The following is a 23,207-nucleotide window of genomic DNA, read 5'->3' on the forward strand; positions in this document are numbered from 1 at the left end:
AAAATTCCCTTATCACGTATACACCACAGCTGAATGGTGTAGCTGAAAGGAAGAATCGCACGATTCTTGACATGGCAAGAAGTCTGCTCAAAGCAAAGAAGTTGCCCAAGCAATACTGGGCTGAAGCTGTATCATGTGCAGTGTATCTACTGAATCGCTACCCAACCAGAAGTTTGCAAGGAGTCATTCTAGAAGAAGCATGGAGTTGTCACAAACCAAGTGTTACTCATCTACGAGTCTTTGGTTGTGTGGCATATGCAAAGATCCCAGATGCAAGAAGGAGAAAGCTTGATGATAAAAGCGAGAAATGCATCTTTGTCGGATATGGTGAAAGAAGGATGGGATACAAGCTGTATAATCCCATCACGAAGAAGGTGATTATGAGTAGAGATGTTATATTTGAAGAAGATAAATCTTGGGAATGGAATGATGATAAAGAAGCAGTCAAATGGATCAACATTGATTTGATCCTTGAAGGTGAAGAAGTACCAACAGTACTTGTCGAAGAACCGATTGTGCCAGCAGCTGAACCACAAAGTCCGGTACACAGATTCCCTGTATTCAACAGGAGGAACACACCAGGAGCATCATCATCAACACCACCATCAGCATTCTCATCAGAAGAACCAAGAAGGATGAGAAATCTTGAAGAGCTGTACGATGCCACTCAAGTAATGGAAGATACAAATTTGTTTTGTTTCTTTGCAGATAGTGACCCATTAAGCTTCAATGAAGCTGTCACAGAAGAGAAATGGATTAAAGCAATGGATGAAGAAATACATGCCATTGAGAAGAATGATACCTGGAAGCTGACTTATCTACCAGAAAACAAAAAAGCAATAGGTGTCAAATGGGTCTACAAGACAAAGAAAAATGCAAAAGGAGAAGTGCAAAGCTATAAAGCAAGATTAGTGGCTAAAGGCTACAAACAGAGAGAAGGCATTGACTATGGAGAAGTATTTGCTCCAGTAGCCCGGCTAGAGACAATCAGACTGATGATCTCACTAGCTGCACAACATAGATGGAAGATCTATCAACTCGATGTGAAGTCAGCATTTCTGAATGGCTTCCTAGAAGAAGAGATCTATGTTGAACAACCATTTAGATACATTGATGCTGAAAATGAAGGCAAAGTATACAAGTTGAAGAAGGCTCTTTATGGTTTGAAGCAAGCTCTGCGTGCTTGGAATACCAAAATTGACAGGTATTTTCAAGATAATGGATTTGAGAAATGTCCATATGAACACGCCATATATGTGAAGAAAGGAGCAGATGGCAGCATCTTATTTGCGTCCCTGTATGTTGATGATTTGATATTCACCGGCAACAACCCTACCATGTTTGAAGACTTCAAACGAAGCATGGTACAGGAGTTTGAGATGACTGACATTGGTTTAATGTCACATTTTCTTGGCTTGGAAGTAACGCAAAAAGAAGAAGGGATTTTTGTATCCCAAAGCGGTTACGCCAAATATATTCTTGAAAGGTTCAAGATGGAAAGCTGCAATCCGGTATCAACTCTAGTTGAGAATGGAGTGGAATTGAGGAAAAGTAAGGTTGGAAATGTCGATCCAACTTACTTCAAAAGCTTAGTAGGAAGCTTAAGGTACTTGACATGTACCAGACCGGATATACTCTATGGGGTCGGACTCGTCAGCAGATACATGGAGACACCAGACCAGTCTCATTTGAATGCAGCCAAGAGAATTCTTCGCTACATCAAAGGCACAATGAATGAAGGTATGTTTTATACCTCAAGTAAAGACTTTAATCTTGTAGGATACTCGGATAGTGATTGGGGTAGAGATCTGGATGAAAGGAAAAGCACAACAGGGTTTGTCTTTTTCATGGGAGACACATCTTTCACATGGTCATCCAAGAAGCAATCGATTGTCACATTATCAAGTTGTGAAGCTGAGTATGTTGCTGCTAACTCAGTCGTATGCCATTCAATATGGTTAAGGAATATGCTGAAGTTTTTGGGATTTCCTCAAGAAAATCCTACGGAGATTTATATAGACAATCGATCAGCAATCGCATTGGCAAAGAACCCAGTGTATCATGAGAGGAGCAAACACATTGATACACGTCATCACTTTATTCGGGAACATGTGAAGAATGAAGAAGTCCAACTGATATCTTGCAACACAAATGATCAAGTTGCAGACATCTTCACAAAGCTTTTGAAGAGAGAAGTATTTATCCGATTAAAGTTCATGATTGGCATGATATCTCTCGATTGAGTTTAAAGGGGAGATTTGTTGAATACTAAACTCAATCTAGAAGGTCACGGAAGGCAACCACTGGCCAGCCAGCCACCAGCTATGACCGACCAGCCGCCAGCCGCAGCCGCAGCCGCCAGCCGCCTTCACACCACCGTCCAAAGCCGCCTTCACACCACCGTCCAAAGCCGCCTTCACACTTGAAGGTTGAATTTTCTTGTTTTGAATTCATGTATAAATAGCAAGCTGAGCTTATGCTATTATGTATGGAGAGAGTAGAGAGAAACACTAGAGAGAAAGAGAGGGTGTGTATTGTTAAGCTTGTTGTGTTTATTTTGCTCCTGTAAGCTTTTGTTCTTAAAATAAAACCTTGTGTTTTATCCCCTCTGAGTGTTTCAAAGCCACCACCAGTGGTTCCTCCCACCAACAATCTTTCTCTCACAAGGTTTGGATTGCACAAGGGTTTGTTAGCTCTTCGAATTTAGGTGAGTGCTTAGAAATTGTTGGTCTTAGGTGCTTTGAGCATTTACTGTGGAGGTCCTTCTTTCACGAAGTGGAAAAGGATGGTTTAGGTAATATAGCAAGTTGCAAAATGCATGATTTTATGCATGATCTTGCAACCCATGTCACTGGTTTTCAGAGCATCAAAGTGGAGCGTGGAGGAAATAGGATTCGTGAATTGACTCGGCATGTGTCATTTGACACGGAATTGGATTTGTCTTTGCCTTGTGCAAAACGTCTAAGAACACTTGTATTATTGAGAGGTGGCAAATGGAATGAGGGGTCATGGGAGTCTATTTATGGAGACTTTAGGCGTTTACGTGTGCTTGTTTTGAGTCATTTTGGAATGAAGGAAGTGTCACCTCTCATTGAAAAGCTCAAGCATCTGAAATATCTTGATCTTTCGAATAATGAGATGGAGGCGCTTCCTAATTCTGTCACCAGTCTGGTAAATTTGCAAGTGCTCAAGCTCAATGGTTGTAGGAAACTTAAGGAACTACCTAGGGATGTTGGTAAGCTAATTAATCTGAGGCATCAATGGTTGGGGAGTTCCTTTGGTAATAAAAAGAAAAGTTAACCTAACCTAGATATATAAAGAAAAGTTGCAAGAGAATTGTTTTTCTCTTTTCTAATTCATATAGCCGTCGTGATCCTCCTCTCATAAAACCAAGAATTTTAGTTTTCAATTTTGAGTTTTTGAGTTTCAGTTTTGGGTTTTAAAAAGGTGAAAAAAACGAGTAAGTGATTCTCTCTCATGTTACTTTCAATCATGGTTTGTTTATGAAATGATTAAGAAGACATTAGGGTTTATAAGGATTTGAAGTTTATGTTGTTAAGATTGATTCATGATTATTAGGGGTTTAATGTTAAGTGATTGATTTTTAATAGGTTGTTAGAAATAATGATTTGTAAGTTGATTTGTTTAAATTGATTTTTTCAAAATGACTAATCCTTCCACAATAGTTACCTTCGGGTGGTATTTGATCTCTAACATGTATTCCACTACCTTATGATAATATGCTTAATATGTATATGTATATCAAAATAAATCAATTTGCAAACTATTAATATCTAAAATATATATTAAATATTATCCCTTCACTGAGTTGGTTGAACTCGTCCTTTATTCTTAATATTATTTTAAGTTTTTAGTTTCTGTTAGTAGGTGAACTTTACTGAGTGTTTTTTTAATTTTAGTTGGTATGTTTTACTTGTTTTGCAAGGCTTTCTTTTTAGTTTTGATTCGATATCTTAAATGCTCAACTATTATCTTGTTTGAATTAAATTTGGATTTTAATAATGTAATAAATATTATATATTATTGTTTTTGTTTTAATTACTAATGAAAAATTTTGAACTATCATTTGATTATATTAGTTTGGAATAATATAATATTTTTGAAGATTATGAAATGCTATGTATTTTTAAATAATTTATTTTTTTAATATGTTTGTTTTGGGAATTAACATAGATAAAATAATACTGAAATTCGGTTCGTGACATTTTTCGTGATGATATTTTCAAAGATTATTCTATTGAATCTAAATGAGCCTACAGGGACAGTATTCACGTGAACCGGTCACCGGATTTTGCAAAATAGTGATTCTGTCTAAATTAATGGAATATTAGTACAGGAAAAGGATGCTGAAGCGGTCTATTTTCTGGTCCTTCAGCATCTTGTGCTCTGCAGCATCTACATAATTGCTTGCGAAATTATTGCTTGCAAACCACCTATTCCAGGTCTGTCTAAATTATTGCTTCCAATCAGTGCTAACCAAGTCATAATAGGCTGGCTTGACTTCGACTTCGACAGATTCCACTTGCCCCCTAATCTTTGTTCTTGGGACCTACAATTAAGTTATAATTTATCTCAAAACATTAAGGATTAAGGGATATTTATTGGTAGCTTAGACAGTACCCACACATTTCTTTGACTCTTTGGATAACGTCGGAATCTACTTCACTACATAAAACCCTTTTAGCATACTAAACGATCACTATTCCAAACCAACTACATATTCTTTCTTCTTCTTCTTCTCCTTTGAGTTTGTCTTCTACCCCCTCCTTTCTGAACCTACAAAGAAAAAATGGCTGAAGGTGTGCTCTTCATTATTGCGGAGGAAATAATAAAGACATTAGGTTCCCTAACTGCTCAGGAGGTTGCACTATGGTGGGGGATCAAAGATCAATTGTGGAAGCTCAATCACACAGTTACTAGGATTGAGGCTGTGATTCAAGACGCTGAGGAGCAGGCACAAAAACAGAACCATCAAATCCAAGACTGGCTCATGAAGCTGCGGGAAGCTGCATATGATGCAGAGGATTTGCTGGACGATTTCTCAACACAAGTTCTGCGGAAACAGTTGATGTCTGGGAAAAGAGTATCGAGGGAGGTACGCCTTTTTTTCTCAAGATCAAACCAATTTGTGTATGGTTTACGGATGGGTCATAGAGTTAAAGCACTTAGAGAGAGACTAGATGACATTGAAACTGATAGTAAAAAATTCAACTTTGATGTTCGTGGTGAGGAGAGAGGTTCTTCGACCACTGTCAGGGAGCAAACTACCTCATCTGAACCTGAAAAAATAGTTGGGAGAGAGAGTGACAAAGAGGCAGTTAAAAGTTTTCTGATGAATTCCAACTATGAACATAATGTTTCTGTCATCTCCGTAGTTGGAATGGGAGGGTTGGGGAAGACCACACTAGCTCAACATGTTTTCCATGATAAGCAAGTTGGGGCGCACTTTGGTGTGAGACTCTGGGTAAGTGTCTCAGGCAGCTTAGATGTTAGAAAGATTATCAAAGGGGCTGTAGGTACTGGAGATTCTGATGATCAGTTAGAGAGTCTGAAAAAAAAGCTTGAAGGGAAAATAGAAAAAAAGAAGTATCTTCTTGTATTAGATGATGTGTGGGATGGTAAGGATGATGGTGAAAAATGGGATAGTTTGAAGGAGTTGTTACCACGTGATGCATTAGGAAGTAAGATAGTGGTAACTACACGTTCTCATTTAATTGCAAATTTCACAAGCACAATAGAACCACATGATTTAAAAGGTCTATCAGTAGATGAGTCATGGGATCTGTTTAGAAGCAAGGCCTTTCGTCAAGGTCATGTAGATGAAAGAATTAGAGATGAGATTGTAGAGAGGTGTCAGGGAGTTCCTTTGGTCATAAAGGCAATTGCGAGGTTAATGTCTTTGAAAGATAGAGCCCAGTGGTTGTCCTTTATCAAACAAGAACTTCCAAATAGGGTCAAAGATGATAACATCATAGATACCCTTAAGTTAAGCTACGATCCTCTTCCATCATATATGAAGCATTGCTTTGCATACTGTAGCTTATTCCCAAAAGGTCATAGGATTGATGTGAAGTCATTGATTCGACTTTGGATTGCACAAGGGTTCATTAGATCTTCAAATTCAGGTGGTGGGAGTCTTGAAATTGATGGTCTTAGTTGCTTTGAGAATTTACTATGGAGGTCCTTCTTCCATGAAGTGGAAAAGGATGGATTCGGGAACATACAAAGTTGCAAAATGCATGATTTTATGCATGATCTTGCAACCAAAGTTGCTGGTTTTCAGAGCATCAAAGTGGAGCGTGGAGAAACGAGGATTTATGATTTGACTCGGCACGTGTCATTTGACATGGAATTGGATTTGTCTTTGCCTTGTGCAAAACGTCTAAGAACACTTGTATTATTGAGAGGTGACAAATGGGATGAGGGGGCATGGGAGTCTATTTGTCGAGACTTTAGGCATTTGCGTGTGCTTGTTTTGAGTCATTTTGGAATGAAGGAAGTGTCACCTCTCATTGAAAAGCTCAAGCATCTGAAATATCTTGATCTTTCGAATAATGAGATGAAGGCGCTTTCTAATTCTGTCACCAGTCTGGTAAATTTGCAAGTGCTCAAGCTCAATGGTTGTTTGAGCCTTGAAGAACTACCTAGAGATATTAGCAAGCTAATTAATCTGAGGCATCTTGATGTTGGTTGCTATCTTGATGATGATTTATGTGAGGATTTAGAGTATATGCCTCGTGGGATTGGGAAATTAACTAGTCTACAGACGTTGTCATGTTTTGTGGTTGCGAAAAAAAGAAGTCCTAAATCTAAGATGATAGGTGGATTGGATGAGTTGAGAATGTTAAATGAATTGAGAGGGAGGCTAGAAATAAGAGTCAAGGGATATGAGGGTGGTTCTTGTGTATTAGAATTTGAAGGAGCTAAATTGATGGATAAACAATATCTTCAGTCGTTGACAATACAGTGGGACCCAAAGCTGGATAGTGATTCAGATATTGATTTGTATGATAAAATGTTGCAAAGCCTCCGGCCAAACTCGAATCTTCAAGAGTTGAGAGTTGAAGGCTATAGAGGTATGAGGTTTCCAAGTTGGCTTTCACATCTCTCAAATCTTGTAAGGATTCGTCTAAAACGCTGTAGAAGACTTAAGCATATCCCTCCCTTGGATGGAATCCCTTCTCTTGAAGAATTAGGTATTGGGGAATTGGATGATTTGGAGTACATAGATAGTGAGGGGGTTGGAGGAAAAGGAGCGTCGACGTTTTTCCCATCCTTAAAGAGACTTCGTATCGAGTATTGTGGTAGACTGAAGGGATGGTGGAAGAGATGGAGTAGAGATGAGATGAATGATGATAGTGATGAGTCAACAATAGAAGAAGGGTTGAGAATGCTCTGTTTTCCACGTCTTTCTTCCTTGCAAATTGAAGAGTGTCCAAATCTGACTTCAATGCCGTTGTTTCCAACTCTCGATGAAGGCCTTGACTTGACCTTCTCTAGTTCAATGCCATTACAGCAGACAATGAAGATGACATCAACAGTCTCTTCTTCTTCTTCATTTATCCGTCCTCTCTCCAAATTGAAGAGTCTAGATATTTATTCAATTGATGACATGGAATCTCTTCCGGAAGTAGGGCTGCAAAATCTCTCTTCTCTTCAACAGCTATCGATATATGAATGCGAAAGTTTGAAGTCTCTTCCACTGCCTGATCAGGGGATGCATTCTCTTCAAGGATTATTTATCAGTAACTGCAGAGAATTGAAGTCGCTATCTGAATCTGAATCTCAAGGGATGATACCCTACCTTCCCTCTTTGCAAGAATTAATAATCAATCACTGCAGTGAAGAGGTGAGCGGAAAAGCAAGAGGATGGGTAAAGGAGAGGGAGGAGGAGTGGCCTCCTAACATTAAACACATTCCAAATATTGTAATTGATAGCTACTACATTCAAAAGGAGGGTCGCTATGTAAAGGGTGAAGGATTGAGATCCTACTGGTAAGGAGTATTTTCACCGAACATACATACAAACACTTACAAGGGTGAAAGGTATTTAAGCTCTCCTTTCCTTCCTTTATTTATTTTCTTTTATTTTTATTATTCCATACTCTCTCTCTCTTTATCTATTTATTTATTAGATTTATTATCCACATATCTCAATTTATCAGATTATTATTTTTTAATTATTGAGATACTATTACTAAGGAGTATTTTCACCGAACATACTTACATTCTTACATATATGAAAGGTATTTAACCTCTCCCTTCCTTCATTTAATTTAATTTATTATTATTATCATTATTATTATTATTACTCCATACTCTCCCTCTCTGTTTATTTTGTTACCCACAAATCTCATCTTTTCATATTTGATGGTTAGAGCATTTTCACCGTGCAGCATTTAACCGTACTGATATTATTTAACCGAGCATTTTCATCTTTATTCTTAAATACAAAGATTTTTAACCTCTCCCTTCCTTCCTTCCTTAATTTAATTTCTTTTATTATTACTCCAAATCTATCTTTTTATATTTGACGGTTAGAGCATTCTTAAACACAAAGGTTTTCAACCTCTTCCTTCCTGAATTTAATTTAGTTTAATATATCTTATTCTCTCTATCTATTTATTCGATCATCCACAGCCCTCATCTGATCAAATTATTATTGTTTTTCTTTGAATATTCGCAACATTTTTTCATTTAATTGGGAAAACAAATTACCCAACCTCTCTGCCCTAATCTATCCTCAAATTTCTTATTTCTTCTCTTATGATTATTTTGTTTGAGGAAAAACCCATTTTGCTTCCATACTACAATCTTTCTTTTTTCTTAAAAAAAAAAAAAAACAAAACCGAACTCAAAAACTAACAGAAGGCACATTAATGATGGTATTGGAGCTACCTAGAGACTAACATTGTTTTCATGCAATACCATATTCTGATCGATACTTTGCATTCATGGTGTTTTCCAGGCCATTATCAAGCTAGAGATGAATGTCCGATATACATTGCAAGAGATGTCAATGGAGTTCAGAGGTGGAAGCTATCGTAAATCCCAGAATCCAGATATGATGCTCTTTGCAAGACCTGGAACTTTCAGTAGCTTGCTCTCGATCCGTAGCGTTTGATAAATCTTGAAATATCAATAAGATGTCTGGAGTTGATGGCCGATAAGCATTATGCGCACATGTTGCATTTCCCTGTTGGTGGGTAAAAGCTCCTCTTTTTTAAATATATAATATCCGTAAATGAATTTATCTTAATTCCATAACGTCACGTGAATTAATTTAATATTCCGCTAACTAAACAAGCAAAGGCTTCTCTTTTTTAAATAATTTATCCCTCTAGCTACGTGATTGGTCGCCCTGAAAGTGTAGGAAAATCAAACAAATCAAGTGAGATATGTAAAACATGACATTTTTATTATTTTATTTCTTATACTGGTAGTGAAGAAATGGTGCTGTAGTTTTAAGAGGGCGAATGAGCATTATGATACAGTCAAGAAATGGTGCTTGTCTCTTCGTCAAAAATCTGCCTTCAAAGCTAATATCAGTGCCTGGATGTTAAAGTTTGATCATATTCAATTTATATGTTTTAAATATATGTGGCATTCAAAATTTTAATCTACTGTGTTTTATAAAGTTTGATAATATCCAGTTTGTGTTCCGTTAGGAGTTTGATATTGCTTCAGAGCATCTTTGTTTGGACTATTGATATGTTGAGAGCAGGAAGAGTGCAATAGGATTTTTGGAGCTACAGCCTGTCTCTTCGATTCTAGGAGCTGATTTTTTGCAAGGTGGCCATTTAATTTCCGTGTAAATGTTGCCCTCTCCCCACGTCTCTCATATATTTTTTTCAAACAATTCTGTCTGTAACTCCTCCAGCATCCAGTTCGGAACCTCCTCCGCTGCCTGTGGTGATGGATTGATACCTCTCAGTCAACTTAGGTTACCACAAAAGACCACTCCTCTTCTAAAAGTAAGGCCTCTCATCTCTCCATCTAAAATCCCCTCCTTTTCTGTTAATCATTACTACCTCTTTTAGACCATTTGTTGTAGCTTTCTTGAAAAAGCTGTGTCTTATTACTGTGCTTTCATATTTCTATTCTAGGAACTGAAATTTATTGATCTTGTCGGTTTCAGTTGAAATAAACACAGTAATTGTTTAGCTTATTTTTCTAACAAGTTTTGACATCTTGTTGATGTAAGTTATGGTAAAGCTGAAAAGGTTGTTGATGTTGCTCTCATTGTAGACGATGGAACAGGCTGGATCAGTTGCAGGAAATGGTTGTGTGTATTGACAGAAAAATTCAGTGCAAGTCTTTTAATTTTGATCTTCATTTTTACCTTCTCCTTTTGCTTTATGGAGTTTAAGTCAGAGAAAGTTTGGTGCTCCAGAAATCAAATCATGAACTTAAAACTTGTTGATATACTAAATCAAATTTGGGGTTTTTTCTTTGTTGTAGAAACTAGTTTTGACTTGTGTTTAACCTTAGGAGGGTGCATGAGCACTTTGACATTGGAAATGTAGACAGCAGAGTATGTTACCTGTCCTCTTCATTTCCCCTGCCAATGCATTGTGGTATGATTTCTTTAACATTTTAAATCTTCTGATTATACAATAGGGACAGACTATCATTGTTTTCATGGAGGCCATAGGCTTTCCTGACCAGTCTGAGATTATTTACTGCTCATCCTGTTGTTAGAAGAACTGATTTTGGAATCCTTAGTTTATAGAGTGTGCTTTGTCCTCCTAGTTCTATGCTCCGTTTGTCTTAATACTTTAATTTGATTTACTTTAAAAAATATTATTCTTATATATTTTTAATTAAATGAGTTATATATAAATATATCTAATTAAAAAATAAAGATGAATATATAAAATACTGATAATGAGTTATATGACTCGTGCTTCACCGTAAGTCTAATACTCGTCTGATAATAATGAATAAATACAAAAAATAATAAATATATTTGATTAAAAATTTAAAGATGAATATATAAAATAATGGTAAAGAGTTACGTGACTCGTGTTTCACCGTAAGTCAATATTTTTATTTTCTATAAAACAAAATTATATAAGCATCTTTTTCAATACATTTATGTAGTTTAAAAAATTTAAGTACAAAACAAAAGGTTTATGTATACTTGTAATCAAATAAATCAAAAATTATGCATGTTAATAGATAAATAAAAAGTCATTAACAATATCTAAAACTAAAACTTAAGAAATCGAGAGACATATATAGATCAAGATATTTAATCTCGCAAGACATGATATTTACTCGTTTATATTTGCTATATTTTGTTTATAAAATATTAAAAAAAAAAGAAATGCTGAAAAAAAGATATCAATAAAAAAAAATTAGAAGAAAACAAATAATAGCCCAGGAGTTTGATTTAACTTATCAAACTTGTGATCCAGATCATGGACTCAACTGAGATAATTCTTTTATCTTAAACTTATACTTAACCGACATGCACTCGTGTGCACACACACACATAAAGAGGGCTAAAAAAGAGACCAGGCACTCCAGTCAATGCCCTAGCACACCTGGGTTATTAAGGAAAATCTTGAGCGTGTGAGTGAGAATTCAAACCCAGGCTCGTGTGTCTAGGATTGACTTTATTTTTAAAAGGGAGAATGTTCGCCCTTATTTTTCTTGGAAAAAAAATATGCATGTGACATGTCATATGCCAAGGCTGACAACGTGTCACCTAGAAGCCTAGATTTTGGCCACCATTATGGTAGCTGGAAAATAAGAGCAAAACTTTTTTTTATTTAAAATCCCTAATTTTTAAGTCATTCAACCCAAAAACATCTTAATAACATCATTGGAACACTTAGAGACTAATTTATCAACTCAAAATACTCAAAAACATTCAAAAAACTAAAATCAAACCGGGTTAAATTCTCCTCATTTTACATCTATTTTTCAGATAAAATATTTTCCTATAATTGTGCTAAGCTATTTTTGGAATAAGAGTTACAACAAGAATAAATGTCCTTGTCAGCATATGTTTCCTAATACATTACGTAAATGTGAGATATTGTTGATCCTTTCTTAACATTTCCTATGAAGTTAGAGAGTGAATGTCAAGAACTCCCAACTTACTATTAATGGTGGAGAATCTCTCTTTTTTTTTAATGGTTTAGTGAATATATCGGCAAGTTGTTCTACTACAAATTTAGTTATGATTGAACCATCCTATATTTTGTCTCAAATAATTTATTTTTATGTCTGGTTCTCTCATCAAAAATTAAACATGGTTGGTATCTAAAAGAAATATATATATATATATATCACAAAGTGATATTTTCAAATCAATTTATATATTAATTACGATTAAAAATTTTCTCCAAAAGATTTTAAAGGTATATCTCTCATATGGATTCTGAATACCGATTCCACGTTTCGAATCCAAAAAATTAATAAAAAGAGCAAACCTCATTATAACTCGACATGTCAAGACTTTCATGGTGACTTTATAAAGAGAAAAATGTAATAGAGTTGCCGGCATTTATAAGAAGCTATGGTTTGTCAAGAGGCAATGGCTCCACACGTCTGCAGAGGTCGCCATGACGACGACGACGACGACGACGACGACATGGCTATACCACCTTGTAACACACTTGTAAAAAACATAAACCAAAACCAAAAAGCTATCCATCAAAAAGATACACAAAATGAAATATTTTAGTTATGTAGTCCGTGTTTTGCTGCATGTTACATACTTTTATTTTTTTATAAAAAATTATATATGGAAGTTTTTTCAATATATTTCTATAATTTAAAAAACTTAAGTTCAAATAATTTTTTTTATGCATACATGTAATTAAATAAATTGAGAACTATGTGTGTAAATAAATAAATAAAAAGTCATTAACAATATCTAAAATAAAACTTGAAAAATAAAGAGATTGGTGTAAATCAAAATATTTAATCTTAAAAGACGGGTCATTTACCTGATTGTATTTGTTAAATTTATTAATTAAAATAATCTTTTTATTCAAGTAAATAATAATATAAATATAGATATAAATTAAATTGATTGAATAAAAAAAAACACCTTGTAAGGCTGTACATATTATAAATATTATTTGAAAATAATTTTTTTTATTATCAAAACTAAAGTTCATCAATAAAAAAAATATAGATTAATCAATAAAAAATAAATAATTAAAAAAAACAATTAGAAAAAAAAAAAGCAAAAGTAAAGTGCTACTGGGCCTGGCCAACTCACTTGATCCATTTTTATTAGGGCCCGTGCTTAGACCTTTAATGTTTTTTTTGTAATTTGGGTAAGGGGCGTGTTATCCACCCTAAATTTTTTGTTAAAAAAATTTGGACAATCCACATTTTATTTGTACAAATTCCAACTATTATACTGCTCGAAAAAAATCAGGGCTTAAGTTTCCGAAATGATTTGAGAGCATGTTGTGTTTTCTGTTGGTTGGTTGTGTGAATTTGTTTCAACTGAAGTTGCAGGGTGGAGCTTCAACTCAGCTTCGTATGGTTGAATCATCAATGAACACTCCTGTGCGGATCAATGGTCAGACATTCACATCAAACCTGGTATGGGACAGCTTCAAATATAAACTTTTTTTCAATGTCCAAGCAATTTGATATTGATGGGCTAAAGGATTGTGATCAATTGGTCCTTGACCGTCGGCAACAGTCTTCAAGCATGTGAGTGGAACATTTAAACTCTTTACTCCACGTAGCTTCTTTCTCCTAGAAATATCATGGTGTCTGTGGTTGCCTTGCCCTTTCTTAGTGCCGCCGTAGTATCTTTGATTGCGTTTAATATATCAAGTTCTATATGGTTCTCAATCTCTTTTGTCCTCCGGCTGTAGGCTGCTAATTTGGAACAGTTCCTAGACTGAAGGGATGGTGGAAGAAGAGTAGAGTTGAGTCAACAATAGAAGAAGGGTTGAGAATGCTCTGTTTTCCACGTCTTTCTTCCTTAAAAATAAGACGGGAAAATTGAAGGAACTAGGTATTTATTTCATTGATGATATGGAATCTCTTCCAGAAGTGGGGCTGCAAAACCTCTCTTCTCTTGGACAACTATCTGAGTCTCAAGGGATGATACCCTACCTTCCCTCTTTGCACTTCTTAAGAATCGACGGCTGCAGTGAAGAGATGAGCGGAAGAACAGGAGGATGGGAAAGGAGAGCGAGTAGGAATGGCCTATCATTGAACATATTGTAATTGATGGGCACTGGGTGGAGGATACCAAGGAATATTAGAGCATTTTCAACGAACATATATGAAAGGTATTTAACCTCTCCCTTCATTTATTTTCTTTTATTTTTATTATTCCATACTCTTTCCTTCGTAATGAGTATTAGAGCATTTTCACCGAACATACATATATATAAAAGGTATTTCACCACCTTCTATCTATCTTTTTTGTTACCCACAAATCTCATCTTTTCATATTTGATGGTTAGAGCATTTTCACCGTGCAGCATTTAACCATATGAATATTATTTAACCGAGCATTTTCATCCTTATTCTTAAATACAAAGGTTTTTAACCTCTCCCTCCCTCCCTTTCTTCATTTAATATCTTTTATTATTAACCATCTAGGTGAGGTGATGATCCAGTAGTAAGAGCTTGGAATCAAAAGGTTTGGTTCCTCTGTAGTCTCAGGTTCGAGCCATGTGGTTGCTTATATGATGGTCACTGGAAACTTATATGGTTGTTAACTTCAGGGCCCGTGGAATTAGTCGAGGTGCGCATAAGCTGGCCCGGACACCCACGTTAAACTAAAAAAAAATATATATCTTTTATTATTACTCAATACTCTCTCTCTCTCTCTCTCTAACTCTGTAATTATTTATTTTATTATCCACAAATCTCATATGATAAAATTATTATTTTTTCTTTAAAAGTTGGTAACAGTTCTCAATTAACTGGGAGAGGGGTTCATTGAACCAAAATTTCCCAAAATTTCTCAATTAAATGATAGTAACTACAAAAAGGAAAGCCTTCTCCAATCACCTAATCTGTCCTCAAAATTTTGATTTTTTTTTATATAAAAAAACAGAACTCGAAAACAATAAAACTGAAGGCACAATGATGGTGTTGGAGCTACCTAGAGACTAACATTGTTTTCATGTAATACCATATATTTTCTGATCCATACTTTGCATTTATGGTGTTTTCCAGGCCATTAGCAAGCTTCTATGAGATTACTATCTTATCGTTTTACAGATGGTGATGCATTCCCACGTTCTGAATTCCAAAGCACAGGTATATATTGTTTTTAAAGCTGGCTAAGTAAGTGCTACTGCTAAAACATCTTTATATCATACCAGACAGATAAGGGCCTCTCTTTTTTAAATAATATCTTTAAATAGAATTATCATAATTCAATAACATCAAGTGAAATAGTTTAATATTCTACTAACTAATCATGCAAAGGCTTCTCTTTTCTTAAACAATTTATCCCTCTAGCTAAACGATTGATCTCTAGGAAAGTCAAACAAATCAAGTGAGAAATGTAAAATATGACATTTTTGTTATTTTATTTTTTATATTGGCGGTGAAGAAATGGTACTTTAGTCTTATTTGTTTGTTACTTCTTTAAAACATCAACTCTCTAAGTTTTATATCAAAAGATGTTCTCTGCGTTTCTTAGTACCTGCTGTAGTCTTTAAACTGAATGTTTAGTATGCTCTGTTACTGATTTCTACCATGCGTGTATAGATGTCCCTATCTATTTGACTCTTTATGAATGATGCTTTATAATAGTTTGGTATGTAAGATGATGATGGTCTTTTTGTCAAAATTGTCTTCGAACATAATAATATCCAGCATCCAGTTCGGCTCTGCCTCTGCAGTCTATTGTAGTGGATTCATGCCTCCCAGTCAACCCTGCATGTCACTGAATACCAGTCCTGCAAAAGTAAGCTTCATATCGCTCCCATTTCCCCTGTTTTTTTTTTTTTTTTAATGTTATTACTTATTTTAGACCCTTTGTTTGATTTCCTAGAAAGTTAGAAATTTAACAAATGCAATTGAGAAAGTCAATTGAAAAGGTCTCTGTCTTAGTAGCCTCAGGGTTTCAAATTTACCGCTCCTTTTCCTTACTGTCGAAATATACAAAGTAACTGTTTAGCCCTTTTTTTTATTTCTAAGGAGGAGTTTTTACAAGTTACTGGCATAGGTTATTGTCATCGGCCTGATGTTTGATAAAGCTGAAAAGGTTTCTGATGTTGGTCTCACTGTAGATGATCGAAAAGGCCGATCTACAGAATAAGACAGTTCTGCATATTGATAGTAAAACAAGTATAAGTTGTTTCATTTTGATCTATGGACAATATCAAGTAATCTCTCACCCCACTACCCTCTCTCTGCAGGAATCAAGTAATTCCATTATTTATCTTCTCTTCTTTTGTCTCTGGCAGGGAATCAATTAGATCACTTGATGACGACTGTCTGATATACATTGCAAGAGATGATTTTCACTATAAAGCCACCTGGTGAAGTTCAAATCTGCAGGAATGTTCCTAGGCTCTGATTTGGTTCCATGACGAATGCAGTTAGTTTCGACTATTTTTCTTCTTATACAAATCTTAACAAACAATCTGTGAAACAGTTGTGTTTGCAGAATCCCCATTTCTAGATCTTAAAAAATGTTTGCCAGCAGCTACTTCGCTTGATGGAGGCAAGTCTATGGAAATGATGGAAAATCAATGTGTTATTAGTGATGTTTCTCCGTTTCGTTCCCATTTAGCCTTGATCCTTGATATCCAGGCTCTTATTCGATCCTAGAGATTCCACATGCCCTCCACCGTGAAACCAATACTCGTCCTGTCTGATGACGGATCTGGTGTTTCTCAACTTGGATCTTTTGGAAAGGAATACCTGGCCAAATATATTTCTGACAATTCTTTTGGTTTCTTTGCATGTGAATATCTTTCAGTATACTATATATGTCAACATCCTGACCCACGGGATCTGCATTATTTTTATCCGCCATTATTGGATTTTGATCCTGTTTTTGAAGGACAGGAGACCCCGTGCCGTTTCCTATTTCCAGTCCCACCCATCCACAATATAGAAGAAAGTAGAGAGGCAGGGAAAGAAGAGAAAATGATGGAATGCAATTATAGTCGTAGCTGGACTCGATAAAACAATCCTACTTTATCTTTTTCATAGCTATCATATGCGTAGGTGATTGAAGATCGCACAAATAAATTTATTTTTTTGAAGACAAGTTTAGAAGTGTACAGCCGCCGGTAATATATTATTTTCCGGAAGGCTCAATTACTCATTAAATAATAAATTTAGGCAGAAAGAGATGAGACTGTCATGTCATGTTTGAATAGAAAAAGCTCACTCAATAATAATTAAATAATAATTATAATTTTGAAATCTGACTCAATAATCTGGTCTAATGATTGGATCAGTTAACCTAAATTAACCTAATCAATCCAAAAAAAAATATCATACTTTAATGTTACCAGGAGAACTTGGTTAAGAAATTTGAAATTCTAGAGGTGTGTGGGTAATCTTCCTTTTTTGGATTTCGTGGACTATAAAATGACACGTTGCATAGGAAGACTTCTAGATATAGATTTTTTCTTCTAATAATCAATATAACAAGGCAGCTCCTGGAAGATTTGAAAGGGACAGGCTAGCTCCTGTCTTTCCTTTATTCAAGTCGTTGTAAGTAGCTGGGGTTGAAGCTGGATATATATTGCATACTTTAAGCTTTTGAGAAGTTTCTGCCGGAGGATTTTGGAGAATATTTGAAAACTTTTGCAAGATTTTTGTTGAGATATTGAAGTAGGTTGGAGATATCTAGCTGTTAAAGGATGGTTGTCTTCTTGTTTTGGTAAGTTAACTGAATATCTTTTCTTTGTCTCAAAATTCTGGTGGCATTTGCTTGCCCCAGTCATTAAAAACGAAGGAGATGATGTCTTTTGTATCCCTTCTCTTCTGTTTTGAGATGGTCTTTTCTGTTTCGACCGACAGCCGCTTGAATCGATAAAATACAAAAAAAAAAGAAAGCTTTAGCTTTAGACATATTCTGCACTCCACTGCCATTTTTTCTTAAGATACGTAGAGGTTGCTAATGCTTTAACTACTTTTGCCTAAAATAAAACTTTAGCTTTAGAAATATATTTACCTTTTCTTATTAATATATAAAGGTTGCCGGTGCTTTAACTACTTTTGTCTAAAATAAACTTTTTGCTCTTGACATGGTGTGCTTGCTTTTGTAAATAATTTGTAAATATTTTTCAAAAAAAATAATTTTTATTTTAAAAATAATTTTTTTATATTTTTAAATTATTTTGATAAGTTAATATTAAAAATAATTTTTTTTAAATTAAAATATATTATTTTTAAAAAAAATTAATTAAAAATTATTTTAAAAAACAATTATTATCAAAATTTCAAATATCCACCATCCATAAATTTCAGCACTCTGTCAACCTCTGATTGGTCCCGCGCGCTTTGTTTGTCAGTCCCACAATTCATCATTGTTGTGTGACTCGTGCATCTCAACATGTGCCTATTTATTTATCTAGCTTTAAGGTAGCTTTAAAGTTTGTTTAAGGTTACAGTAGTTTTTATGATTTAAAATATTTTTTATTTAATAATATATTAAAATTATTTTTTTATTTTTAAAAATTATTTTTTATATTAGCATATTAAAACGATATAAAAATATAATTTTTTATATTTTAAATTAAAAAATTAAATTAAAAAAAAGGTGCAAACACACCCTTACAGAGTGTGCTTTGTCCTTCTAGTTTTATGATATGTTTGTATAAATATTTTTATTCTAAAATAATTTTTTAATTAATAAAAATATTATTTTAATATATTTTTAATTAATATTTTTGTAAAAAAAATTTATAAAAACAATTTGATTGAAAAGATAAAAATAAAAAATAAAAATATTTTTAACATAAATTTTTATATTTTAAAATAAAAATTACTTGAAAATATATTATCTCCCGCTTTGTTGTCTTCATGGTTTCTGATTGAAAATAATAACAGTATTACTGTAAAAACTAAAAATATTGGTATTGCCTTAATCCTACCAAAAAAAAAAAAACATTTAGTGTACCAAAGAGCTTTGATATTGGTTTTCGAATATAATTTAATATACCCCGAATATATACTAACGTACGCATGAGGTATTAAGATTTACTTGATATTAAAAATGCTAGCTTTATTCTTAACTTTTGGAATTTTAATCTTAAAACCACTAATAATAAGATTTATTCTTAACTTTTAGCATACTAAACGATCACCATTCCAAACCAGCTACATATTCTTTCTTTCTCTCCTTTGAGTTTGTCTTCTACCCAATCCTTTTTGAACCTACAAAGAAAAAATGGCTGAAGGTGTGCTCTTCAAAATTGCGGATGAAATAATAAAGACATTAGGTTCCCTAACTGCTCAGGAGGTTGCACTATGGTGGGGGCTCAAAGATCAATTGCGGAAGCTCAATGACACAGTTACCAGGATTAAGGCTGTGATTCAAGACGCTGAGGAGCAGGCACAAACACAGAACCATCAAATCGAAGTCTGGCTCAAGAAGCTGCGGGAAGCTGTATACGATGCAGAGGATTTGCTAGACGATTTCTCAACACAAGTTCTGAGGAAACAGTTGATGCCTGGGAAAAGAGTATCGAGGGAGGTACGTCTTTTTTTCTCAAGACCAAACCAATTTGTGTATGGTTTACGGATGGGTCATAGAGTAAAAGCACTTAGAGAGAGACTAGATGACATTGAAACTGATAGTAAAAGATTCAATTTTGTGGCTCGTCAAGAGGAGGGAGCTTCAATGACTACTGTCAGGGAGCAAACAACCTCCTCTGAACCTGAAGTGATAGTTGGGAGAGAAGGTGACAAAGTGGTGGTTAAAACTTTTTTGATGAATTCCAACTATGAACATAATGTTTCTTTCATCTCTGTAGTTGGAATAGGAGGGTTGGGGAAGACCACACTAGCTCAACATGTTTACGATGATGAGCAAGTTCAGGCGCACTTTGGTGTAAAACTCTGGGTAAGTGTCTCAGGCAGCTTAGATGTTAGAAAGATTATCAAAGGGGCTGTAGGTAGAGATTCTGATGATCAGTTAGAGAGTCTGAAAAAAGAGCTTGAAGGGAAAATAGAGAAAAAAAAGTATCTTCTTGTATTAGATGATGTGTGGGATGGTAAGGATGATGGTGAAAAATGGGATAGTTTGAAGGAGTTGTTACCACTTGATGCAGTAGGAAGCAAGATAGTGGTAACTACACGTTCTCATTTAATTGCAAAATTCACAAGCACAATAGAACCACATGTTTTAGAAGGTCTGTCAGTAAATGAGTCATGGGATCTGTTTAGAAGAAAGACATCTCCTCAAGGGCAAGAGTCGGGTCATGTAGATGAGAGAACTAGAGGATATTGGAAAGAGGTGTTGTGGAGTTCTTTTGGTCATAAAGGCAATTGCGAGGTTAATGTCTTTGAAAGATAGAGTCCAGTGGTTGCCCTTTATCCAACAAGAACTTCCAAATAGAGTCCAAGATGATAACATCATTCACACCCTGAAGTTAAGCTATGATACTATCCCATCATTTTTGAAGCATTGTTTTGCTTACTGTAGCTTATTTCCCAAAGGTCATAAGATAGATGTAAAATATTTGATTCGACTTTGGATTGCACAAGGGTTTGTTAGCTCTTCAAATTCAGGTCGTAGGTGCATTGAGGTTGTTGGTCTCAATTGCTTTGAGAGTTTACTATGGAGGTCCTTCTTCCATGAAGTGGAGAAGGATAGATTCGGGAACATAGAAAGTTGCAAAATGCATGATTTTTTGGATGATCTTGCAACCAAAGTCGCTGGTTTTCAGAGCATCAAAGTGGAGCGTGGAGGAAAACAAATCAGTAATAATATGACTCGGCACGTGTCATTTGACATGGAATCGGATCTGTCACAACAAATGCCAATTCCTTTGCCTTTTGCAAAATGTCTAAGAACGCTTATGTTGCTAATTGGCGAATGGGATGAGGGGGCATGGGTTTCAATTTGTCGAGACTTTAGGTGTTTACGTGTGCTTGTTTTGAGTGATTTTGGAATGATGGAAGTGTCACCTCTCATTGAAATGCTCAAGCACCTTAAATATCTTGATCTTTCGAATAATGAGATGGAGGCGCTTCCTGATTCTGTCACCAATCTGGTAAATTTGCAAGTGCTCAAGCTCAATGCTTGTAGTAACATTAAAGAACTACCAAGAGGTATTGATAAGCTGATCAATCTGAGGCATCTTGATGTTGGTTGCACTCTTGATGATGATTTATGTAAAAAGTTAAGAGTATATGCCTCGTGGGATTGGGAAATTAACTAGTCTACAGACATTGTCTTGTTTTGTGGTTGCAAGAAATAGGAGTCCTAAATCTAAGATGATAGGTGGATTGGATGAGTTGAGAATGTTAAATGAATTGAGAGGCAACCTAGAAATAATAGTCAAAGGATATGAGGGTTCTTGTATATCAGAATTTCAAGGAGCTAAATTGATCGATAAAGAATATCTTCAGCCGTTGACCGTACGGTGGGACCCAGACCTAGATAATGATTTAGATATTGATTTGTATGATAAAATGTTGCGAAGCCTCCGGTTAAACTCGAATCTTCAAGAGTTGATAGTTAAAGGCTATGGAGGTATGAGGTTTCCAAGTTGGGTTTCAAATCTCTCAAATCTTGTAAGGATTCATCTAGAAGGCTGTAGAAGACTTAAGCATATCCCTCCCTTAGATGGAATCCCTTCTCTTAAAGAATTAAGTATTTCGTATTTGGATGATTTGGAGTACATAGATTTAATATTCCGCTAACTAAACAAGCAAAGGCTCAATTTATCCCTCTAGCTACGTGATTGGTCGCCCATAAAGTGTAGGAAAATCAAACAAATCAAGTGAGATATGTAAAACATGACATTTTTATTATTTTATTTCTTATACTGGTAGTGAAGAAATGGTGCTGTAGTTTTAAGAGGGCGAATGAGCATTATGATATAGTCAAGAGAGGAAATTTGATGCTTTATGATGGTGCTTGTCTCTTCGTCAAAAATCTGCCTTCAAAGCTAATATCAGTGCCTGGATGTTAAAGTTTGATCATATTCAATTTATAAGTTTTAAATATATGTGGCATTCAAAATTTTAATCTACTGCGTTTTATAAAGTTTGATAATATCCAGTTTGTGTTCCGTTAGGAGTTTGATATAGCTTCAGAGCATCTTTGTTTGGACTATCGATATGTTGAGAGCAGGAAGAGTGCAGTAGGATTTTTGGAGCTACAGCTTGTCTCTTCGATTCTAGGATCTGCTTTTTTGCAAGGTGGCCATTTAATTTCAGTGGAAAATCTCTTGTTTAGTTGTGAACATTCTATTTCCATGTAAATGTTGCCCTCTCCCATCGTCTCTCATATATTTTTTCAAACAATTCTGTCTCTAACTCCTCTGGCATCCAGTTCGGAACCTCCTCCGCTGCCTATGGTGATGGATTCATACCTCTCAGTCAGCTTACCACAAAAGACCACTCCTCTTCTAAAAGTAAGGCCTCTCATCTCTTCATCTCAAATCCCCTCCTTTTCTGTTAATCATTACTACCTCTTTTAGACCATTTGTTGTAGTTTTCTTGCAAAAGCTCTCTTAATACTCTGCTTTCATATTTACATTCTAGGAACTGAATTTTATTGATCTTGTCGGATTCAGTTGAAATAAACACGGTAATTGTTTAGCTTATTTTTCTAACAAGTTTTGACATCTTGTTGATGTAGGTTATGGTAAAGCTGAAAAGGTTGTTGATGTTGCTCTCATTGTAAACGATGGAACAGGCTGGACCAGTTGCAGAAAATGGTTCTGTGTTTTATCTGCAAGGTATGGATGTCATAAGCTTCCTATATATATATATATATATGAAGTTCCTTTTCATGGATTTCTTATTTGGCAAATTTTCTGTGTCAGTCTATCTATACATGTTAGCATGCATATGGCACCTTAAGCCATAGCGTTGCTCGGTTTATTTGGCGCCAGATACAATAGTCAGTACGGAAAACTGAAGGCAGAATCATATTACAAGAGACTATCATTGTTTTCATGGAGGTCATAGGCTTTCCTGACCAGTCTGAGATTATTTACTGCTCATCCTGTTGTTACAACAGCTGATTTTGGAATCCTTAG

At 35.1% G+C, this 23,207-nt stretch overlaps 1 protein-coding gene, 3 long non-coding RNA genes and 1 pseudogene across 5 annotated transcripts in view; all 5 read left to right on the forward strand.

The window, feature by feature from the left end:
• LOC133690279 (uncharacterized) overlaps nt 1-23,207 on the forward strand; it is a 30,118-nt gene that overhangs the window by 5,098 nt on the left and 1,813 nt on the right. The window lies entirely within an intron of this gene.
• Nucleotides 4,652-9,191, forward strand: LOC133690271 (putative disease resistance protein RGA4). Its single transcript, XM_062110508.1, has 2 exons — nt 4,652-8,067; nt 8,990-9,191. The coding sequence occupies exon 1, from the start codon at nt 4,811-4,813 to the stop codon at nt 8,018-8,020; it is 3,210 nt and encodes a 1,069-aa protein (XP_061966492.1). The 5' UTR covers nt 4,652-4,810; the 3' UTR covers nt 8,021-8,067; nt 8,990-9,191.
• On the forward strand, nt 9,207-10,772 carry LOC133690274 (uncharacterized). Its single transcript, XR_009841403.1, has 3 exons — nt 9,207-9,223; nt 9,690-9,813; nt 9,902-10,772. It is a non-coding gene; the product is annotated as an uncharacterized LOC133690274 (long non-coding RNA).
• Nucleotides 15,287-17,003, forward strand: LOC133690275 (uncharacterized). Its single transcript, XR_009841404.1, has 3 exons — nt 15,287-15,934; nt 16,168-16,355; nt 16,437-17,003. It is a non-coding gene; the product is annotated as an uncharacterized LOC133690275 (long non-coding RNA).
• Nucleotides 18,974-22,048, forward strand: LOC133690273 (putative disease resistance protein RGA4; annotated as a pseudogene).

The sequence above is a fragment of the Populus nigra genome, chromosome 3, assembly GCF_951802175.1.
Source record: "Populus nigra chromosome 3, ddPopNigr1.1, whole genome shotgun sequence".
NCBI lineage: Eukaryota > Viridiplantae > Streptophyta > Magnoliopsida > Malpighiales > Salicaceae > Populus > Populus nigra.

What these genes read in the sequence shown, in the direction of transcription:
- LOC133690271 (XM_062110508.1), top strand. Translation starts at nt 4,811, where the DNA reads ATGGCTGAAGGTGTGCTCTTCATTATTGCGGAGGAAATAATAAAGACA.